Here is a 23,847-nt window from a genome sequence, read left to right on the forward strand (position 1 = left end):
TATTTATAGACCAAAGCATTGCTATTATGTAAAAAGAATGGATGCATTACCTGATGGAAGGCTAAAAACATAGCTTGGGATGCCAAGCAATCTTGTCCTTGCTATGTAAACAAGCACTGGCAATCCGATACTTGCACACATACTTGCTGCTTGCAGGATGACATCAGCACTTGCTGAGCATGTATAATGATGTCACTGTGTTACCAGAAGAAGCAGGTCAGAAGCTGCTGGGAAGCTGGAATTATGGCCTCGTTGTACTTCTTGCTGCAACAACACCAGCAATGTAGGATAAAACAGAAATACACACATATGTATATAATATTATATATTTATTTTCCTACACAGTATGAATCTATGCACTTTGAATATTCAGTGATTATTGTTAAGACTTTTGTATTTTTTGTGTATTTATGCTTTTTTTTTTTATAATGTTTCCAATAAATATATAGATATGAATAAATGACATGACATAAATGATTGTGGCCAACTATTAACAGCTCTTTTGTTTTGGTTATTAAAACCATAAATTATACACAAAAATAGCACTTTGGTTAAACAGGATTCAATTGTTGTGTTTCCACGTGGTTACACTTACTAACAATACTGTATGATGTTAAACCAGCTTAAAATTGAACATGAACAGATGACGTAGATGAAACATGACTTAAATATTTCTATTTAACTTGAATGAATGTTTTTTTTTAAACGGGTATAATTCATGTTAAATGAACAAACATTAAGAGCTGGTTTAACATCATAGAGTGCTGATAAGATATTGTGCACTATAAAACACAAACGACCACACACAAATCCTTCATGTTGTCCAAACACAAATGAATTAAGTTGAATAATTTGTACAAATTTAAGTGGATTGAAAAAATAATAATAATTAAATTGGGGGAAAAACATCAGGAACTGTGTTGTTTCAACTCATTTTATGTAGTTTGAACAATTCTTCTGAGTGTGGTGTAATCACGTGGAACCACTGTCCATGGTTAAATCATGTGTAACAGCAGTGCTGTTTTTTTGTTTTGTTATATACAGTTGAAGTCAGAATTACTAATTCTGTTTAACTGGGATGTTTTCAACACATTTCTAAACGTAATGGTTTTAATATCTCATCTCTAATAACTCATTTAATTAATCTTTGTCTTGAGGACAGTAAAAAATATTTTACTAGATATTTTTAGAGACCTAATTAACTAGGTTAATTAGGCAGGTTAGGGGAATTTGGCAAGTTATTGTATATCCATGGTTTGTTCTATAGACTATCGACAAAAATATATAGCTTAAAGGGGCTAATAATTTTGAACTTAAAATGGTTTTTAAAAATTAAAAACTGACACCGAAAATAAAACATGAGACTTTCACCAGAAGAAGAAAATATCATCAGACATACTGTGAAAATGTTCTTGCTTTGTTAAACATTTGTGAAATACTTAAAGAAAACAATATTCAAAGGGGGCTAATAGTTCTGACCTCAACTGTGTATATATATATATATATATATATATATATATATATATATATATATATATATATATATATATATATATATATATATATATATATAGTATGCTTGACGTACATGTAACTCAATGTTAGTGTGACAAACATTTCCAACGCAGCCAGAACTAGTTCTAAGATCAGTAAGCACTTAAGCAATTTTTGCTAATTTAATTTGCTTAAAACAACGTAAAATAAAAATTGTGGATGTAATTACAGTTCAAGATCATTTGCGGCAACCATCCTGACATTATTGTAAAACATTACAAAAAGTGCATTACCGAGAAAACTATTCTTAGGTGCATTTTAGATACTGCATTAAATAAATATTTTTTGTCCGTCCAATCAAACATACAGTTGAAGTTAAGATAATAAGGGGTTACAAATTTGGACCTTAAAATGGCTGTTAAAAAATTTAAAACTGCTTTTATTCTAGCTGAAATAAAACAAATATGTTTATAACAAATGAATATTTTGTACAATTTCAATAGTATTATAAAACAACAGTTTTTTATTAACCTTATTTGATAACATTTTACAAGAAAATACTGTTTACTTTAAAAATACATTAATTTAATGTATTATTCGCTGTTTCTTAGTGTTTGTGAAATTTACTAGCAATTTCAGAGTGAAATTTGTTTTTATATTCAATTGTTTTTAAGTCTTTATCCCTAAAAATGCTTCATACTTCAATATTTGCATCCAGTATTTAAAGCTGTCCAGTCATTAAACTATAGTGCAATCCAGGCTTGATATTAAAGTGGATCTAGATTGCACATCACAATTAATCTGCAAGACTTTACTACTTAGTAAGTTTTACTACTAAGATTAAAAACAGATTTTCCATGTAACACAAATTCTAATATCAGACATACTGTGAACATTTTCTTAGTCTGTAAAACATAATTTGAGAAAAAATTGAAAAAGAAAAAGAAATTCAAAGGGGGATTAATAATTCTGACTTCAACTATACATGCTGGCATTACTTTCTTTTATAAAGTCAGTAAAAACAAAAAGTTTTTTTTTTTTCAGAATTTATCAACAAGTACACAAGTTATTTAACAAAGGATGGCAGAAATAGACTCCTGGCATTTATAAAAGTACATCTGTTTTCAAAGATTGAGGAGAGCAGTTAAATAATGACAGCTAAGCCACATGTAGACAAAGTCCATATTGACAACAGCCGCCAACTCATCCAGTCTACAAACCTCTAACTTTGTAAGGTTTTTAAAAAAAACTGTATCTGTACTGCACCACGGGATATGAAACTTGTCATGGATTTCCAAATACAGAAGGAAACAAAGTTTCACGATATCAACAGCTTTTCCTTCAGTTTTTATAAAAACACAATGGAGCCAAAGCATTTAATTCCATCCTCTGAGAATTTTGGAAGACATTAACATGTTCCTTATCTCAGCTGCTGAACCATTTGCTCTTCTTGACTGCAGTTTTGGTGTTTGATTTGCCCATCAGTTTGTTTTTGTACTGGTTCACCAAACTGTCGAAGCGAGCGTCCTCTCTGTTCTGGAATTTTCTCTTCGCAGGTTTGCCAGGCTGAAACAAGCAGACAAAGGAAATATAAACAAAAATGTAATATATACAAAACATTATCATGCTGAGAATTGTATGAGAAGGACTATATGTTTTTCTTGTCACTGGAGATTTGGTAGGTGTGTAGACACTGTGTGTTTTTATTATATACAATCTGATTTATTTATGAACAAACTAATCGAATGCATGAATAGACAAAACTTTCATTCAACTCTTTGAGACTTACTTTCATATTCATGCTGATTTTCGAAGTGGATTTAGACATGTTCCTCTCTTTCCTGCTGGGCGTTTTCTTCAATTTTACCACAGGTTGTTTCCCTTTATCACGTTTCCTGAGGAATAGTTTGAGAATCAATGTAAATAACAGTCTATTTACATGGTGGACTTTGTAAATGGACAATCAATAGCCGCGTTTCCACTATCGCGCCTAAAGCGAGCAAGCCAAGGCCAGTGGCGTTTCCACTGTCACTTCCGGGGCCTAATCGGGCCAAAGCGGGGCTTTCTTGGGGCCAGCGGCCGGCCTTTTTCGGCCCGCCGAATACCTTGGACCAAAGAGGGCCAGCCGGGGCTTCGGGGCGGAGTGAAAGGAGAGGCGGGCACAGTTTTCCGATCGCACACGAGTACATGCGCCAAACACATAACAAATAAATAAATAAGAGAAAGAAAACATCTGGAACAAATTATAGGCTGGGGTCTTTTTTGCATATGATCGCCCTTATGTTTCTCTTTTAAATGTAAGGTTGTTGCATAAAATGATAGTTTTAATAAGTCACTTTTCTTTGCTGCATCTCTTTGATGTTTCAATAACGCATACTAATCTTTAGACCATATTAAAGACACAGCAGACAGTAAAGGATTTCCAGAGGTTTTGTCAAGTTTAATAAGTGTTTTTGCGCGTTTAGATGCCTGTGTAAGTGTGTGAGACCGAGTAAAAAAGCGCTCCATTCATAGCTCTGTTGATGCCGCGAGCGGCTTTTTTTCTTTTCTTTTTATTGTTTTAATTTATTTTGGAGATAATACACTATATGAATACAACAGAAAGACATTAAACTTCACAAATTTCATGTACGCTTTTGTAGGCTCAAAACAATAGTGTCATATCTAGATAAAATAGCCTAAGCTATATTGAAATAATTTAAAGAATTACAAATATCTGATAGGCCTATAATAAAATCACATTAAATAAATAAACCAATATAAAACTAACAAAAGCTATAGCTATAACAATTAGGTACTATATCAAACTGTTTCAAATTTATATTAAACTTTCATTTTTCAAAAGCCTCTTTGAAAAAAAGATTTTCTAAAAAATAAACACCGGAAAATGTTTTAAATAATATTTATAAAGTATTTGGATACGATGAAATTAATCAAATCATGCAAACAGAGCATTTTCGGGGTGAGTGAACGCAGAAACTAGGCGACCTTTTTTTTCTGTCTTCCAGCTGCGCAGCACTTTTTTGACGGGGAAAACGGCAAGTTCAAAATGTGTTCTGTATCCTCAAACAAGTGTGTATGTTTTTATATAACGTGGTAAAATTAAAAAAGGAAATTTAAAATACATAAAGAGCTTTATTAGTGCATAGCTGCTGAGCGCAACGAAATATAGGCAATATTTTATTACGTGCTGCTCTTATGTGCTGAAACACAGAACACTTTCCTTTACTTAAGATATAATAAGCAACATCTTTAAAAAAAGGGAATCACCTATTAAGTGTCATAAAGCCTATAGGGAAAAATAATCATGTTTCAGTTCTCTCCGGAGCATTTGGGATGAATGTTGGACAGCGTCTGTCTAGATGATGTTATAAAATACATTTTATATCGAGTTATTAACGGAGAATTTTATATATGTGGTGTTATATTATAGATGTGTGCGCTCCCTGCGCTGGGTCCCTCCGTTGGTGGCAAAACCACTGGATGCCAATAATCGGTCGGTGAGTAAATTAATATGATGAATGAAAACACACAGGCATGTGCGTATAGACATGTGTTGTACTGCTGTACAGTAACGTGTCATTTGTTTGTTTTGGTTGTCCTATTTTAATAGTTTCGTGATGATGTGATGGTGTGCTTTATCTGCATGATTCTCGCTGAAGTGGGCGGTTTGAGTGACATTCGATTCGGGGGATGTTCTGGGGGCGGGGTTTGCTGACGCGCTGCGAGCTACTAGCCCCACAGTGGAAACGCGACATGATTTCGGCCTCACTGCTCAACCTCCTGGGCGATTGGCCCGGCCTGGCCCGATATAAGCCCTGGCTCGCACTGGCCTGATAGTGGAAATGCGGCTAATGCTTCACCAGCAAGAAAACAGTTAAACTGACAATCAGCAGCACAAAGATAAAGAATGAGCCTCCTGCATTCGGCCTCTTTACTTTCTCTTTCCTTTTACTCTTTACGCTTTTACTTTCTTGGAGTAAGAAAACTCCGCTGAAGACATCCATTAGCCTACATCTTTAATTTCATTTGTTAAGCACAAAATGAATAAATGAACAATAACAAAGTGTGGTCAAAATTATTATATATATATATATATATATATATATATATATATATATATATATATATATATATATATATATATATGTTATATTAGAACACACGTCCTATTCTTATGTCCCATGCGGTGATTTATACGTCTCTAAAACCTTACAGACAAATATGCATATAATAAATAATACTGCTAATAATAATAACATTATACAAATGCAAATTGTAATGAATAAACTGAAAAAAGAAACTGCCTTTATAGACCAGCACACACAAAGTAGTCCACAAAGTAGCACAAATGGATTTGCTAAAATTGCACGGGTCTGAAAATAACAATAAATCGTACTAAATATGCCTCGCACCTTATTGCGCCAGGTGTGTGATGGGGCCAATTCAGTCCCTTAAAGAAGGTTTCAAGGAACACAACCCAAGGCTTTTAAACAGTACTTATATCAAAAAAGAAAAAGATTATCTCCAGGGGTCTCATGTACAAAACCTTGCATTGAATTAATACTAAAACATTGCATTCGGACAAAGCTGTAAATGTGCGTACGCAATAAAAAATTCAGATGTATGAAACACTGCGTACATGGAATCCCACGCATAATCTCTTTGTATGTCCGAATTAACGTAAAACTGAGCGCACGTGCATGCACGCAAAAGCCCTTCCTGCCTCCTCCCCCGTATAAATATGGTAATGACTCCACTTTGGCAAAACCTAACAAAAAAAAAATTGGAAAAAGCAAGCAAGAAGTGAAACTTAATCACAGAATGTGAATTGAAGGTGCTCCTATCGGAGGTAGACTGGAGAAAAACAATGTTATTTACAAGTTTGTCCTCCGGAATAAATAACCAAAAAATATATATATATATATAGAATGGGACTTTGTTAGGGTGACATAGCAGCACCACTCCGCTCTTATCAAGGCAGCGCCACCGGCATTTCAGCTGCCCAATCGCCCGCTCTACAACTGAACAAGTGCGAGTATGAGCATCATTGTATCCGTGCTCTTAGTCAGTTTGTGGGTTGTTGAGGGGGGTTAACATCCACGTCTTTAATGGATAACCGTGGTCTCCTGATTAATTAAATAATTACGCTCAATAAAATAAAAGCTTAGCTGGAATAATATCTTTAAATATACCACTTACCAAGAGGCCACCCATCGCGCACCCCTGAATCATGGGTTCACAAAGGCCACCTTGCCACAATATTTAAGCGCATTTAAGCATCACATATTATTTGCACATTTATTGAATGGAAATGTTTCCGATTCACGTATGCAAATTCCTCTTCAGATGGCACCTTTATAGCAATGTGCGTGCAGTCAATCGCTCCGATTACATTAGGAAAACCAGCGATCGCAGCAAATTGCGCTTTAATGTTTGTTTTTCCTTCGGTTTCGACCATTGACCATGTCCTCTAACAAGGCCAACACTGCCACTGCCATAGACTAAGGGTTGTATACATTTGCAAATGCTTTTATATGTTCTAAATCACATAATTGGTAAAAAAAAAAATATTGTGACAATTAACCCATTTTATGAAATACAAAAATTAAAAGCAATGATTTTCACATGTTGGTGCGATACTTTGAAGTGTGCAATTTAACATAATTGCCTCTAGGAGTCACCAAGGGGAAATTATACAAACACACACAAGAAATACACGTACGCCAGACATGAAGTTAACGCGGACCAATGTACATTCTCACGTTAATTTCATCATTAGTAAATCCAAACGTGATTGTGAAATCTGGCGTACGCAAAGTTTTTGTGCGTACGCAGCATTGATACATGAGGCCCTAGGACATTTGATCATTTCTAACAAATTCCAGATGATTTCCATGACTGGAAAACAACCCTGATCAATGCTACCAAGCTGACCAATCACAGACCTTGCACTATACATCATCGTGATGAGTAGGGTCGGCAAAAGGGTATGTGACTGTGTGAAGGCTACTCGACATTTGTACTTGAGGCAGAACTATAAATTAGGCTTTAATGTATCAACAGTTCTGAGCTTAGTTTCTTGTGCGGTGAGTGAGTTGTACCTTATCTTCGGGCCTTTATGTGAAGGCATGTGAAGGACCTTCATCCGCTTTTTGCCATCCTTTAGTTCAACATGTTCCACCTCTGGTTTGGTTCTAAATCCAGAGAACTGGCTTCCCTGTGCCATCTCCTGTTTCCCTGCTTTAAACTTGCCCTTACTAGCATTAACATTTCCTTTCTGCAAGAGACCTTTCGTTTTTCCTTTAAGCTGCTGTGGCTGTTCTGCTTTTTGGCTTCTGTCATGTTTGAGTCCCTTCTATGAGGCAAAAAAAAGACTCAATTTATGAACATCTGAATTCAAAATGAACAAGTATTTATTTCTTAAATACATCCAAGCCTCACCTTGCTGTTTTCCAGACGAATGGCTTTAATTTTCAGCTTCCTGCCATCCTCCAATGAGAACTCCACTATAGGCCTCTGATGTCAGCGACACAGGAAATAACATCACACATTCGCATTTAAACATTTGGTCTTAGTTAATAACTAGACCCCAGCTAGCTATTGCTCAACACTAAACATTTTTTCCATTTTATATTAGGTGAAATACCCATGAGTCTTAGCCACAAATGCCATGGAACAGAGCGATTCATCTGATTTTTGAGAAGTTGAGTTAAAAACAGATAACAACACATTCCGCGGGCGACTAAGGAACTTTAGTTTGTTCATTATTGTGTCCTTTGTCCAGCTTTGAAAAACACTGAAGCACGACTGCTGTGATCCTAAAGCCCTCAATATATATATAATATTTCAATATTTATAAACCGGCAAGCTATAGTAACAAAATGGAAATAGTCTGAAAATAGCTGAAATACATCTAGGAGTTAACAAAGCTGCTTATTTATCTTTCTAGGAATATTTTAACTTGATAAAATAACAAACAGGTTATCAAATATCCCGTCTAATAGAAAAGAGTGGGCAAAAATTGGCTTGAACAAAAACAAAGTCGTGGTGGTCTACCTTTTGCGGTCCAAAGATGTCTGGGTTGTTGTTGAGGTGACGTAGGGCTTGTATAGCATGTTCGTGTTCTTGAAACTCCACAAAGCCATATCCTAGAGATTGACCCATCACCTGACCCTTAACCGGCTTCTTGTCATACATTATACGACACTGAAGACACATAAAAATAGAGAAAGAGACCGTCAGGAAATGAAAGTTATGTGATGATTTGGTTATGCTAACAAAAGATAGCATATGCAATCCTGGACCACTAAACAAAAGTTAAAGTGTCTTTTTTCAAAATTGAGATTTAAACATCAAATAAAAGCCAAATTAATAAGCTTTCATAAATTTTTACTGTATTATGATGGGGAAGGATAGAGATACAGCTATTTGAAAATCTAATATCTGAGAGTTAAAGAGTCCCTATTGTGGGTTTTTGAAAATGACCTTCGAAGCAGTGTGTAACACAAATCAAGTGTCATATCCAGAGTGCCATGTTTAAAACAATTGATTTGTTATGCAAGTAGCTTATTTAAGAAGACAGGGCAGCACGGTGGCACAGTGGGGTAGCACAATAGCTTAACAGAAAGAAGGTCGCTGGTTCGAGCCCCGGTTGAGTCAGTTGGCATTTCTGTGTGGAGTTTGCATGTTCTCCCTGTGTTGGCATGGGTTTCCTCCAGGTGTTCAAGTTCAAAAACATGTGGTATAGGTGAACTGGGCAAGCTAAAATGTCCATGGTAATTGTGTATGGGTGTTTCCCAGTGAAGGATTGCATCTGGAAGGGCACCCGCTACGTAAAACATATGCTGGATAAGTTGGAGGTTCATTTTGCTGTGGCGACCCTAAATTAATAAAGGGGCTAAGCTGAAAAGAAAATGAATGTTTATGAAACTGTAGAGTGATGCAAAAAAAATAACTTTGAATAATTTTTTAAGTAGTTTGTTAATGTTAAAAAATGTAACATTTGAATTTTTTTATACTGAATGTACTGAAAATATATTTTGTTTTGCTAAAATAAATACTTATTGTATTTGACTGCAAACTATTAATATTTATTTTATTAATATCATTATTATTTTATTATTATTATTTATTTTTTTTGCTTTAGCAGCTCTCATACAAAACCCTTTATTTTTGTGTTTTTTTCCAGGGTATTGTGGATATTTTATTAAATGGATAAACATTATTCTGTTAATACATTTATTCTATGCAAAAAGCAACCTAAAGGTGTGACTACAACCTCCAAAACATGTGCATGATCATTTATTCACATGATAATTTCAGGATCTTTTGCATTATATTTTTATTCATGAATTGCCCAGTATAATTACTTTTGTTGTTGTAAAACATTTGTGTAAAAAAATTACCTGAAGTTTAATACACCTATATGTAAAATCATATATTTCAGATAGTATAAAAAATCTATAAAAAACAACAACTGGTAAACAGTTCAAATTCTGTATTAGGAAATATGAACTCATGGGAAATAAAGCAAATAAATCAATGCATAAAGTTTTTATAAAGTATTTGATTGTTGTAGTACTTTACATACAAATCTTTACAAAAACAAACACTTTTTTGTGGCATTTTATTGAAAGATCTGGGGGCCGCTCTTCGTACCTCGGTTAAATGATCTAAGATGATTTGGCAGATCCTTTTAATCTTGATAATATATATATATATATATATATATATATTTATATATATATATATATATATATAGATAGATAGATAGAAAGATATATATACATATACATACATATATATATATATACATATATATACATATATACATTATATATATATATATATATATATATATATATATATATATATATATATATATATATATATATATATATATAAAAACATCAAACAGACTAAACACTGTCCTCTAGTGTTAAAAGAAAAAAACTGCAACTACTAAAAACTGTAAAATCAGCCCAAACAAACACTAAGGATAGAGTGTATTAATAAAGTGTGTAAAGGATAGAGTGTATTAATAAAGTGTGTAAAGGATAAAGTGTTTGTTTGAGTGCATTACCTCAATGATGCGGACCCCTTTTCCACCAGCAGCCGAGACGCAGAGATTGAACAATTTATTTTTATCAACACTCTTGGGCAGATTGTGAACACACAGCCGTGTTTTAGACACATAGACGTTAATATCCTTTAATCTTGCCCGCTTCAGCTCTTCAAACTGAAAAAAAAACACACACACACACACACACACAGAGAAGGGGGGAAAACTGTTAACTAAAAACATAAAAAACAAAAGTCTGTAGCCCCCTTTACACCTGGCATGTTCATACAATAAAAAGACCAAATAAAAATTGGTAGCTTTTTATAAATCAGTCAAGGTGAGAACGCTTCCATGAAGCAATGAGCTTAATCTTATTTTAAAATATAACTTTAGCACAATCTTTATAAATATCTAAATTACTTATTTTTCAATAGGAATCAAAATCATATCTGCTCAGAATTAATAATTCAATCTATTACACAGACACAACCGAAGACACCATGCCAGGTTTAAAGTGAGTTTTTATTTACTTTTAATTCACTCTAAATGTAGTATTGATATCAGTGCATTTAAATCAGTGTCACTGTTGACAACTGAAATCTGCAAATTTACTTTAACAACTTATATTACAAATATACTATTACAACTTATAAAACTTAAAGAGCATCTATGATGAAAATCAACGTTTGTAAAGCTGTTTGTACAGAAGGTATATATTGGAGTGAAATAAACCCAACAAGTCTTTTTTAAATTTCCTGACATTGAAATAGGATTCAAATCCCAGTGATTTTGAGGTGCCATCTTTCTATATTAACATGTACAATTGTCCACAGAACATTCTTTGCATAGAAACTGAGATTAAAAATATCTGTTCCAACTCAATTTTTGAGTTGAGTCAAACTTTAAAACTTTTTAAACAGAGCATGTTTGTAATAAAGACAGTAAAATCTCTATGTAACTCTTATTCGCTATAATCACCATGGCTGCAAAGTAGGGCTGTGCAATTTGGGGAAAATTTCTAATTGTGATATTGCAATTTCGATTTGATTTGCGATTTAAATATGTAGTCAAGCTTCAGCTCAATAATCTGTATCTTAGATTCTTACTGCTAAAATGCAGTGAGAGCAAGTTAAAAAAGGAACAGAAAAGATATTAATTTACTTAAACATTTATTTAAATTTGTTTCTAAATATTCAGAAATGAAACACTCATTTTTCTCTAAAGCAAACAGTAGTGAGTTTTAGTGTTAGTTATCTCCTGGTGCCCTCGTGATGTTTTTCATATGGTGTAACAGTTGCAAACAACTCTGAAATTGTACTTTGCTGTTGCTAGCTACTAGATTGAGCGTCACTGCCAATACTTTTAGTTGACTTTTTAGCAAGACACTCCTCATATATTCCGCCTGTGCTGTTTTTTTTTTTAGGTGCTGGCTGTTGTATTTCCTCGTGCTGTGGCAACAGTTCTGCGACAGCTCTTACAAATGACCTGTTTTTGTTCGGTGTCTGTGACTTTGAAACTTAATATTCCAATATTATGACATGCTGTTTTTCTTTGATATGAATTCATTTAATAATGCTTCTGAAGCGGCAGACGCCATCATTCATCTTGTCCGTGCTTTCCTGCTTGTTTTATTGTGGGGTTTTTGCATAGTTCGGATGAGCAATTCTGATTGGGCAGAACGAAAGTGTGCTCACTCAATTGGCTAGCAAGTCTGTCACACATTTGCTCTGGGTGGGGAAAAAAAAAAAAAAAAAAAAAAAAAAATATATATATATATATATATATATATATATATACACACACACACACACACACACACACACACACACACACACACATACATACATACATACATACATATACATATACACATATATATATATATATATATATATATATATATTTTTTTTTTTTTTTTCCCCACCCAGAGCAAATGTGTGACAGACTTGCTAGCCAATTAAGTGAGCACACTTTTGTATATATATATACACATTTAATATTGGAGCCTTTTCTGATTAGTTAATCGCAACGTTGAAATCGCGATTGACATTCTATAAATCGCAAATCCCTATTGCATAGTGTCAGTAAACGTGCATATGTGTATGTGTGTACTGCAAACGCAATTTGTGTGTGACTCATCATTTCAGTAATGCTTGAATAAACTCCACCACAATTACATGAAATAAACTTATTTGGAATTTTTGACTAATGAGCTGTATTTCAGCTTCATCCGTGTCAGTCTCTGTTACTGACTGCTGTTTATATGATGTAACAGTAGAAGCAGATACGCAAGTGGGAGCAGTGTGCGGGGAGAAGCATCTCATTTGCATATGAAGCCACAGGCTGAAAAATACAGCTAAACTGTACTCGGACACCAAAATGGGCAGATTCTGGAGGCTATAATAAATAATCTGATCGGTATTATGAGCTGAAACTTTACGGACACATTCTGGAGAAACCAAAGACATGTTTTACATCTTGTAAAAAGGGTAAAATAGGTGCCCTTAAAAAAATAATAATAAAATAAAAATTCACAATTAAATCTGAACTCATACAATAAAAGCTAATTCAAAATATATTAAAAACTAAACTATAATACTATGTGAATAATTGCAGTATAGTGTAAATAACGTGATAAAAACAAAATTGTTTGTACTAACTCTTGTCCTTTTTGCAATGTCAGCTTCTGAAATTCCCTCTGCAGCCTTGGTTCCGGCACGGATCACTGGATGGATTGAAGAGTTAACAGGTTTAATCTTCTCTATTATTGGCTAATTCTGTAATTGTTCGATGTTTAGTAATTGGCTTTACTCACAGCCCTCTCTGGCCAGGTAAAGGTTTCTAGAGCCGGTGTGAGTTTTCACTTTCTTGTCCTTAAATTTGGCAGCATCGTCTCTGTTTATAGCCATCAAAATGTTCAATCTCCTGCCGTCCAACTTAATGCCACTGAACTGAAATAAACATAAGAGTCAGCACAAAGATTCAGTTTACTAGTAATGATAAAAATTTAGATAAAAAGGAGGATTGTATAACCTCTTTTTCATCTAGAGCAGCAGCGATACATTTCTCTGCAGCTTCTTTACTTTTGAACTGAGCAAAAGCACAACCTATACAGAGACAGATGTGGAAAGAGAGAATTATTATGTTGAATGAACTTCACATGCAGGCTGGTGTTTTTGGTTATTGAAAATACCTTTTGAAACTCCCGTGTCAGGGTTCATCACCACACGGACATAACTAAGCTCGCCAAACTGCAGCAAAACCTCCTCCAAACCCTCTTCTTCAGAGTCAAATGACAGGTTTCTGACAGAAGCCATAAAGAAATGTGAATTAAAGTACACATGAAATCAAGATGAACCATATTGATTTTTTAGCTCACATTACTAGTTTTGTGGTGAACAATTCATCTGTTCACGTCATTAAGAAAAACTAAATAGTTTGTCCTTGTAATCTAAAATTGAAATCTGAAAATGCAAGCCTTGTTTGTTTTCAGTTAAATCCTGATTATGGGTGCACTCACACTATGCTATCCAAACCATGCCCAGGCGCGTTTCCCAGTTCGTTTGACAAGTGTAAATACTTCGAATCGGGCACAGGCACAGTTAAGTTGGCCGATCCTGTTAAGGTTGAAAGATTTGTGCCAGAGTGAGGTATGCTTGTAGTGTGTGCAAAGCACACCTGAGCCCGAAACTGAAGACGCAACATCAATTTTAAGGGACCGTTTCATATGGATTTTGACTTGTGGGGGAAACCGGAGTACAGGGAGAAAACCCAACCAGACACGGGGAGAACATGCAAACTTCACACAGAAATGCCTACTGATCCAGTGACCTTCTTGCTGTGAGGCAACAGCGCTACCCACTGCGCCACCAGTAATGAATTTGTAATCACTTTTTTTTCCAAAGTAATTTTAAAACACATTTTAACTGATCTGAAGTCAAAACTAGATTTACAGAAGTAATATAGAAAATATTTCCTCTGATCCATACATATAAAAATGTAAACCGTCTATTAAATCGATTTTTAGTAAGACATTTCATTTTTTGTTTTTTAACATGTGTTTAGATATCCAAGTAAAATAAACCTAATTCATACAATTTATCCAGAGTTATCTTTTAAAAACAGCCTTCCATTATCAGCGTGCAATGGAGGAGGAGAGTGGTTAAGAATATTGTGGCTGAGTCTGTCAAACTGATGAGGGAAAAGAGAAGGACCGCGACTCCAAATGTGGAAGAAACTGCTCAGAATTTGATTGAAAATGATCAAAACAAAAATAAAAGATTCAACTACAAATAACAATGGGCACTAGTAAAATAAACACTGTAAACAAAAATATAAATTTAAACAAATAAGTAATCAAAAAATTTAAAGAATAAGAATAAAAAGACACAGCAAACTAAACGAAACTAACAAAACAAATAAAATATTTGATTAAAATGAAAAATGTATATCATACTTAACTTTGCACAAGTTAACTATATTTCAAATAATATTTAAGACCCATTTAAAAATAGAAATTTTTTGACAGTAAAAATCTAATCATCATTAAACAAGAAACTATACAGACTACTTTAACATTTTAGGAGGGGGATCCCTCACATACGATTTATCATCTGTGGGTCTGCATCTAAACGAATAGCCTGGTTTGCATCATTTATAAATGGAATTATAACATATGACAACAAAGCAACTCATCTGTTTCTTGGTCTCAACAATGCAGTTTTGACACAGTGCAGTTTTTTTTTTTTTGAGAAAAATAAGTATATGATTTTCACCTGATGAAGATGGTTCTTCCTTCATTCACATCAGAAGGAAGAGGGTTTCTCTTCTTCTTTGAAGGTGCTGAGGAAAGTTATTAACAGAGTCACAATGTTAAAGACACTCTACAAGCATAATATGATTTGTAAATGGTGTCTATTTATAAATAAATAAGTCACTTTTTCCTTCACTGTCATCATCATCATCATCATCATCGTCGTCATCATCGTCCTCATCATCTGACTGTTGAGATTCATTTTCTGCATCATCCATTTCACTGCCACTGGAATCATCATCATCATCATCATCATCATCATCATCATCATCATCTTCATCCTCTGACGAGTCACTTTTCTTGGATATGGACCTAATCACAAGACAGACATTGTTAAATTTGAGGAATCAACACCTTCAAACTCATCATCTGCTGCACTTCCTGTACCTACTTTTTCTTTGCGTCTTTATTTTCATCAGCTTCTTCAACTTTTCCAGTCACATTCTCTTCTTTGATATTTCCTGCAAGATATCCAGACACACTTCTGAATAAATGCTGTTTAAACACTTCTTACAAGAATAAATATGCAGTCTGAGTAAAATTTCAAATCACCAGCTGCTGAAGCTGATTGGGTGGCGAGATACTTGTCTTTCGCTATTGCCCAGTCCACCGCCACCTGTCTGTCTGAGAGAGAAGCAGCAAGATTTTATTAGTGACAAAAAACTAAACTGTCCAAATATACTACTGGGTGAAAGTTTGAAGACTTCGTTTGAAGTTTTAAATTACAGTAAACAGCACTATTTTGAAAAACATAATAATAAAATACGAGAAAATATATATAATATATAATAAAATATATTATAAAATATATAATAAAATATATATATACACACACACACACACACATATACACACATATATATACACACATACATATATATATATATATATATATATATATATATATATATATATATATATATATATACACGTATTATACTTTATAATATACTTTATTTAATTACATTCATTCATATGACGTCTTCGATGTCATGAAATCCTTATTAGTATATACAGGAATCAGAGAGTAAAATTCAATACCTTTTAACACTTTTTAAGACTCTTTCCATACATTTGTAAGACCTTAAAACCACTGTAGGTTTCAACAGGAGACACTGGTGAAATTTTAACAGTATATTTACTAAATATTTATGTAAGAAACTAATCCAAAACTAAAACATTCAAATACTGAATGAAAATCTTTTAAATCTAGCTAATTCAGCAGGTTGGCATCTATAGAACTGCAGAAACAATTGTGTTGCCTTGAATACTGCAGTAAGCAAAGCAGCGTGATGTCAAATCTAGCAGGATTTTATTGATTTCATAAACTACACAGCATCCAGTTATTCGCAGATTTAATTCAGGCAAACTTTATCATACAACCAATTTAATACCTTGCAAAAGAGCATTTAAGACTTTTAATACTTTAAAGTAAAATCAAATAAACATCATTCTATTGAACTCTCTATTTATGAAAATATCCTAATAAAAAAATGCAAGAGTTGCCTCTAAAAAAAGACAACAAAAGCAATTGAAGATATAAACAAACAAAAATTAATAAATAATACAAATAAGATGTGTTATTAACAAGAGAGCAGCTAAAATATAGAGCAGCTCAAATCATTGACAAACTACAAAGTTGTACAGTTAAAGTTAGAATTATAAGCCCCTCAGAATTATTAGAGCGCTTGTTTATTTTTCCCCAATTTCTGTTTTATGGAATGAAGATTTTTTTAACACATTTCTAAACATTTTAGTTTAAATAACTCATTTCTAATAACTGATTTATTTTATCTTTGCCATGATGACAGTAAATAATATTTTACTAGATCTTTTTCAAGACACTTCTATACAGCTTAAAGTGACATTTAAAGGTTTAACTAGCTTAATAAGGTGAACTAGGCAGGTTAAAGTAATTAGGCAAGTTTTTGTATAACAATGGTTCTGTAGACTATCGAGAAAAAAATAGCTTAAAGAGGCAAATAATTCTGTCCCTAAAATGGTGTTTAAAAAATATAAAACTGCTTTCATTCTAGTCGAAATAAAACAAATAAGACTTTTTCCCAGAAGAAAAAATATTTTCAGACCTACTGGGAAAATTTCCTTTCTCTGTTAAACAATATTTGAGAAATAATTAAAAAAAGAAGAAAAAAAAATCAAAGGGGGCTAATAATTCTGACTATATATTTAGCCCCCCTTTATTTATTTACTTATTTTTTTATATTTCCCAAATTATGTTATGCGTCTATTAAACAGTAATTAGGGAAAAAATAAACATGAGGTTAATAATTCAGGGGGTCTAATAATTATGACTTTAACTGTATACATATATTTTGATTTTTTTTTTTTTTTTAAGAAAAATTAGTTTTTTATAAAGGGTGCTTTTTCTCTTTTATTTAGCATTTAAATTTTGGTGGACATTGAATTATTTAAGGTCACCCAGTGGCCCTGATGTGGAGAAACTCTCCAAAAGTGTGTTTTATAGACAACTTACCTTTAATCTTCTTTCCGTTCATCGCAGTCAGTGCTTTTCCAGCTTCTGGCATGCGCTTGAACAGCACAAATGCAAAGCCTCTTTTCTTCCCATCTGCACAGACATAATGATAGAAACTAACCAAGATGGTAGACTGTATGAAAAACTGAAGACATGCTTTTAAACAGTCGCATATACTTGGTCAAACTTTTACCTGGTTTTAGGGGAATCTTGGCCTCCAGCACTGTTCCAAACTCAGAGAAGATCTGTTTCAGATCATCTTCTTCACACTAAACATAAACCACATAAATCAATTTAACATGCTGAAAGTCAAAACTCTGCATTGTTCCTTTATATTTAGTCGATTTACCTTAAAGCTGAGATTTCTGATGATCAGCCGAGATTTCAATTTGATCTTTCTTATGCCTTTAAACTTTTCAGTACTGGTGGTTTCTTCTGCTTTGTGAGGTTCCTCTGTATCTTCTGGATCTGCAAGACATTTTCAGACACATTTCAAAATTGTGAAGAAAACCTATACGGCAGATGGAATTTCAACATTACCTACAAATAGCAAAAGTTAAAAATGAGATCTCAAATGAGAATTCAAATTACCTGCTGATTCGGTGTTTGATGTAGTCCAGTCCACTTCCACCGGTCTGTCTGGGATAGAGAAACAAACATTTCAGCAAAAGTAGCAAATACACTACTGGATCCAAAGTCTATAATAACTGCAATAAAGATTCTGCAAACCGAGGCTTCATTCAAAATTGTGAAATATTATTATTACTTATTATAATTATTAATTGAGAAGAGCTGTTCTCTATCTGTCTGTCTGTCTGTCTATCTATAACACATTTTTGCAGCATTTACTTGTGTCAAGAGATACTCCAGATATCATTCTAATATAGAATATAAAATATATATTTAATATATATTTTAATATATATTTCAAATATCAAACATTCAATAATAAAATGAGTTTCCACTAAATTGAGTAAATTAATAACAATTAGTATAATAGAGCAAAATACTAACTGATAATAATAATATTGATAATAATTCATGTAAAATATGTAAAATATTTAAAATATAAGGAAAATGTAAAATATATGATATTAAATAAATAAATGAAAAATATAATAACAGAGCACCAAAAACTGATAATAATATTTATAATAAATAATAATATTAAAAAGAAAAATATATATATTTTTCAAATATCAAATATTGATTCATAAAATGTGTTTCCACTAAATTATTAAGAAACAAAAACAACAGAATATAAAATAAATATTACAAATAAAAAACACTATTAATAAAAGAGCAGCAATAATTATTTTAAATAAACAATAAATAAAAATTATAATAACCGAGCACCGACAATAAATGATATAATAATCTTAATAATAATAATAATAAAAATATATATATATAAATTAGGAATAAAACACAACGTTAAACTGATTTCTGATGGATAATTACTAGGATGTAGTGATTCCAGATGTTTCAAGAACTGTTGTTTTACTCACTCACTCAAAACCCGCAGCAAAAAAAGATACAAGTTGAAAAAAAAAAAATTTCCCCTTCAAAACTAATGTAGTTATTTTTTTAAAGCATAGACAATATGTTAAATCATGTGAATAAATGTCACCTAGTGGCTCTGATGTTGCAAAAGTGTTAAAGACAACTCACCTCTAATTGCCTTTCTGTTCATCGCTGCCCGAGCTTTTTCAGCTTCAGACACGCACTTAAACTGCACAAATGCAAAACCTTTTTTCTTCCCATCTGCACAGACAAAATTAGAACAAACCAATGTGGAAGACTGTTTAAAAGAAGAAGAAATGCTTTAGACACTTCTTTTTGGTCAAACTTTTACCTGGTTTTAAGGGAATCCTTGTCTCAAGCACTGTTCCAAACTTAGAGAAGATCTGCTTCAGCTCATCATCTTCACACTGAACATAAACCACAAGTCAATTTCAGTCAATGTTGAAAGTCAAAACTAAGCATTGTTCCTTTATATTATGTATAACATCACCTTAAAACTTAGATTTCTGATGATCAGCCAACCGTTTTCTTTTTTCTTCGTTGGGCTTGGAATCTTTTCAGTGTTTTTTGTCTCTCCTGATTTCTGAGATTCCTCCGTATCTCCTGAATCTGTGAAACATGTTCAGTATTCTTTCAAACCAAAAACAACAACAGCTCAGGATTAACAAAGTAACAAAATAAAAAACCTTTATTAGTTTTGGCATTTTTTTTCCTTTTCTTATCATCAAGTTTTTTCTTGGCCACAGTTACGAATATCTTCTGGTCATCATACAATTTGACTTCTTTTAATGCCCGCTGTGCATCATCTTCCATGGAGAACGTCACATATCCAAAGCCACGGCATTTTTTCTCTGCAAACAACAAAACAGCACATGTTGACTTTTTTATTAAATCAATAGACAACTCGGTGTAATATATTCAATCAAATTACATCTGTGACTATTTTTTCCTTGAGGCTGAATCGTCAAAACAAAAGTATTTGAAGAGTTTAAATGCAAAAACCTCTAAACGCCATCTGAAATTTTCCTCTAAAATAAGCATTTTTATCAGTCTCCTGTGTGTATGTTTAGTAATATCATCATTCTTTTATGGCAAAGAATAAGTAATTTTCCTGTTCTTTAAAGTGAAATATCTTAACATGAACAAAAGAGGTTGAGAAAATTTGTAATTTTTTTATGGAAATTTCAGAAGGCACTTAGAAGTTTTTGCATCTGAACTCTTCATTTGATAAACATTAGTAGGGCTGCATCGATATTGCAATGTGCACATCTGGAATAATCACACATCAGGATATGCAATGTTTAGTCTCAATCTGAATCAATTATTAGTGTTCAGTGCCCACAAATAATTTAATCGCCGCCAAAATAAAATAATGCTTTGTGGAAATTTTTCCAGTCAGGCTTACTGTGCAAGACTCAGTGAGACATGGACATAAGCAGCTACTTTTAAAAAAAAAGTGTCAGTCACTTAAAGTCAAGTTTGCTACAAGTCCACCATATTAGTAACCATGGATCTGCAATTAATAAATAATTTTTTTCCAATATTGTCCTCCACATTGATTGTGAAAAAAACAACAATCGAGATAAAATAGTTGTGTCATATGCCTTTCCAGAAGTCTGCATACATTCCTTGAACCTTGTCAAAGTAAAATCATATAAAATTACTTTTGCACCATAAGACAAGCTTGATTTAATATTGTATTTATCACTTATTGTATTTATTTATTTATTTATTTATTTATGTTTTTTAGCGCAAAATAGCACTGTGCTGTTCTGTTTGCACTTTTAGAGATAGAGATAAAGTTGGTTTTATATTCGCACATTCGTTCATTTAGAAGTCTATATTGTTTACCATGTTACTTTGAATATTCGATCGGAATTAGCATGCAAGTGTGGCTTGAAAACAACATTAACCCTGTTTATTTGACTGTGAACAATGTTGTACTTTGATAGTCATTGGCTGCAAATATGATTTTGCTATTAAGAGTGTGTAAATAATACTTTTATGAAATTATATTATTAAGGGGAAAGTCCAAATGTGCAATTATAAAACCAACTTTACCTCTATCTTTTAGAGAAGGGAAAGAGCATGGACATGTAAAGTCATCTTTTAGCTTAAAGCGCATAAACAGAAACATTATACTTGCAAAAATGTGTTCAGATACGGTGGTAAGTGATTATGCACAAATCAGCCTGAGTAAATGGAAGTCTTTATTAAACTACCTTTTTGTCAGACATTCATTTAGCTTTACATTTTAAATGTGAAGCTACATTTAAATTTGAAAACTGTGGGGGAGCTGGTATGAAATTAGGTCCCCACCACTATCAAAAGCAAATCTACATCCCCTTGGTCTGAATTACAGTAGACCAGAAGCTGCAGAATTGTATTTATTTATACTATATTTATAAACATTTTATAGGCACCAGCCACTGGCAAATAATTTTACTTGTTTTATGGGAAAAAACTCTTAGTTATTCTTATTAAGATAGTTAAAAACAATATTTTACTTGATATAAGAATTTTAATATGTTTGAACTAGAAACAAATACTGTTAGACTCACCAGAAAACTGTCTAATAGAGCTATTCAAATTATCTTTTGAAACTGTATTCATATTGCAATATTTAATCACAGAAAATAAAATATCGCAATATCATGCAGCCCTAAACATTAGAGTTAAAACATTTGGTGTCAGTCATTTTTATATTTTGTAAAATATGTTTCAAATATTGCTGCACCAGATTTGAAACCGAAGACCAAGGTAATGATGGTGAAAGTTCTGTTTAGCCTCAAAATAATTTACTACAGTTTAAAAATATATTAAAATAGAAAACAACATGGTTTGTTTGTGTGTGTTAAGTTTAACTTAATTAACTAAATTAAGTTTAACTAAATTAACTTTCTGTTATTAGTTTTGGTTCCTTTATTTGATTATTATGGAATAATGTTAATTACTGTATATAATGTATACATGTTTGACAATTAAAACTATAGAAAAAGTACACATATATTTCCAATTCTAGTACTGTTTTAACATTAAATGTTTTCTGATATTTGATTTTTTTTTACATTAAAAGATTATTGTTTTTATTATTCGAGGGTTTCTTGTTCAAGCACACACACACACCTGTGTATGCCACAAAAACTTGACATTTATTGTTTAAATGATTATACTTTATATATTAATATTTTATTGTATATCGTCTTAATAAATACATGTACACATGTAAAATTGTTTGTCATTGGGTATTTCTGCATATGACTTCCCCAACAGGTTACAAATATGACATATTTGATGCATGTAATATAAATATGACAAATCAAACACATTTTCACAAACTCTTGTGTAAAATACATGCGGATTGGTTCATTAGATGGGTCCACATAAGAAAATTCAAGACATCAATCTCCTGCTAAATTTAGACATATATTTAACTAAATCTTACCTTTATCACAGACTACGAAGCAATTCTTGAGTGGTCCTATTTCAGAGAATATTTCTGCCAGATGCTCATTGCTGGCGGTTTCAGGTAATCTCCTGACAAATAAAGTCACCGCAGGCATTTTCACGGCGAGTTCAGCCCGACTGTTCTTCACAGCCTGCGATAGTCTCTAAAACAACCCGCTTGATTCCTGATTATGGTAGATATTGTTAAATATAAGCGCGTGGTTGTAGGATTGTAAACAGTGCAGTTGTAATAAGGCACGTTCTCTCACATGTTTCTGCTGTAGAGGAAGTTGTCAAGACGGAGATTCCTCGGTTGTGTTGAATATTAGTGCGGCTCTGCACTGCGAGAAACAGCACTGACACCTGCAGGACTGGAGAGAAGGTTTGTAGGTAACAGAGCTACTACGAAAGCTCAATGAAAAAGTTCAAAATAACCGTCATTATTGACGATATAACGTGACTGTTGTTTTGTGTTGTAATCTGTCAGTATTAGTCAGCTGAAGTCGGTAACCAGACCCATGGAGGACTAATCCGTTTAATAACTATTAAGTTGAAGAGTCGGTAAGTAAGAAACGGTGGAAATAAAAATTAGTTTTGTGATAGTTTTGTGCTGGTTAAAATATTAACGTTACTTGCTGCATGTGGATGCTATCCTTGAAATAGTTTACTTAGTAAATATATGCTATATTGCAATATTGAAAACAAATGTAAATTTTGTGACTTGGAAGAAACCATTGTTCATCTTTTTAGTGAATGTGTGAAACTATTTACTATTTATTTATTTAGGCCTACTATATGTAAAGACAAAATGTTGAAATTTGTTTAAATACTTTTGAAATACTTTTCTTTTATTACAACCCTAAATCTTGCATTCATTCATTCATTTTCTTTTCGGCTTTGTCCCTTATTTTTTAATCTTATCCACTATATGTTTTAAGCATTGAAAGCACTTCCAACGGGCATCACTGGCAACCATCCACACACACTCATTCACACACATAGATTACGGTC

General features: G+C 32.8%; 1 protein-coding gene across 1 annotated transcript; it reads right to left on the bottom strand.

The window, feature by feature from the left end:
• Positions 1-2,523: 2,523 nt before the first annotated feature.
• On the bottom strand, positions 2,524-23,136 carry rbm28 (RNA binding motif protein 28). The gene is made up of 23 exons (NM_200321.2): positions 22,835-23,136; positions 20,076-20,240; positions 19,880-19,998; positions 19,721-19,796; positions 19,537-19,629; positions 18,457-18,504; positions 18,215-18,333; positions 18,059-18,134; positions 17,866-17,958; positions 15,924-15,995; positions 15,763-15,832; positions 15,496-15,683; positions 15,334-15,400; positions 13,752-13,861; positions 13,592-13,665; positions 13,374-13,509; positions 13,219-13,283; positions 10,580-10,735; positions 8,554-8,703; positions 7,939-8,013; positions 7,599-7,852; positions 3,284-3,389; positions 2,524-3,060 (listed from the first exon to the last, which is right to left on the bottom strand). The coding sequence occupies exons 1-23, from the start codon at positions 22,950-22,952 to the stop codon at positions 2,920-2,922; spliced, it is 2,571 nt and encodes an 856-aa protein (NP_956615.2). The 5' UTR covers positions 22,953-23,136; the 3' UTR covers positions 2,524-2,919.
• Between the last annotated feature and the right edge of the window lie 711 nt (positions 23,137-23,847).

The sequence above is a fragment of the Danio rerio genome, chromosome 18, assembly GCF_052040795.2.
Source record: "Danio rerio strain M-AB ecotype USA chromosome 18, GRCz13ab, whole genome shotgun sequence".
Taxonomy (NCBI): Eukaryota; Metazoa; Chordata; class Actinopteri; order Cypriniformes; family Danionidae; genus Danio; species Danio rerio.

What these genes read in the sequence shown, in the direction of transcription:
- rbm28 (NM_200321.2), bottom strand. Translation starts at nt 22,952, where the DNA reads ATGCCTGCGGTGACTTTATTTGTCAGGAGATTACCTGAAACCGCCAGC. An exon ending in GAACAGAAAGGCAATTAGAG is followed by an intron (nt 18,505 to 19,536) that starts GTGAGTTGTCTT and finishes TCTCTATCCCAG; the next exon opens with ACAGACCGGTGGAAGTGGAC. An exon ending in CATAAAGGCCCGAAGATAAG is followed by an intron (nt 3,390 to 7,598) that starts GTACAACTCACT and finishes ACTATTCCTCAG; the next exon opens with GAAACGTGATAAAGGGAAAC.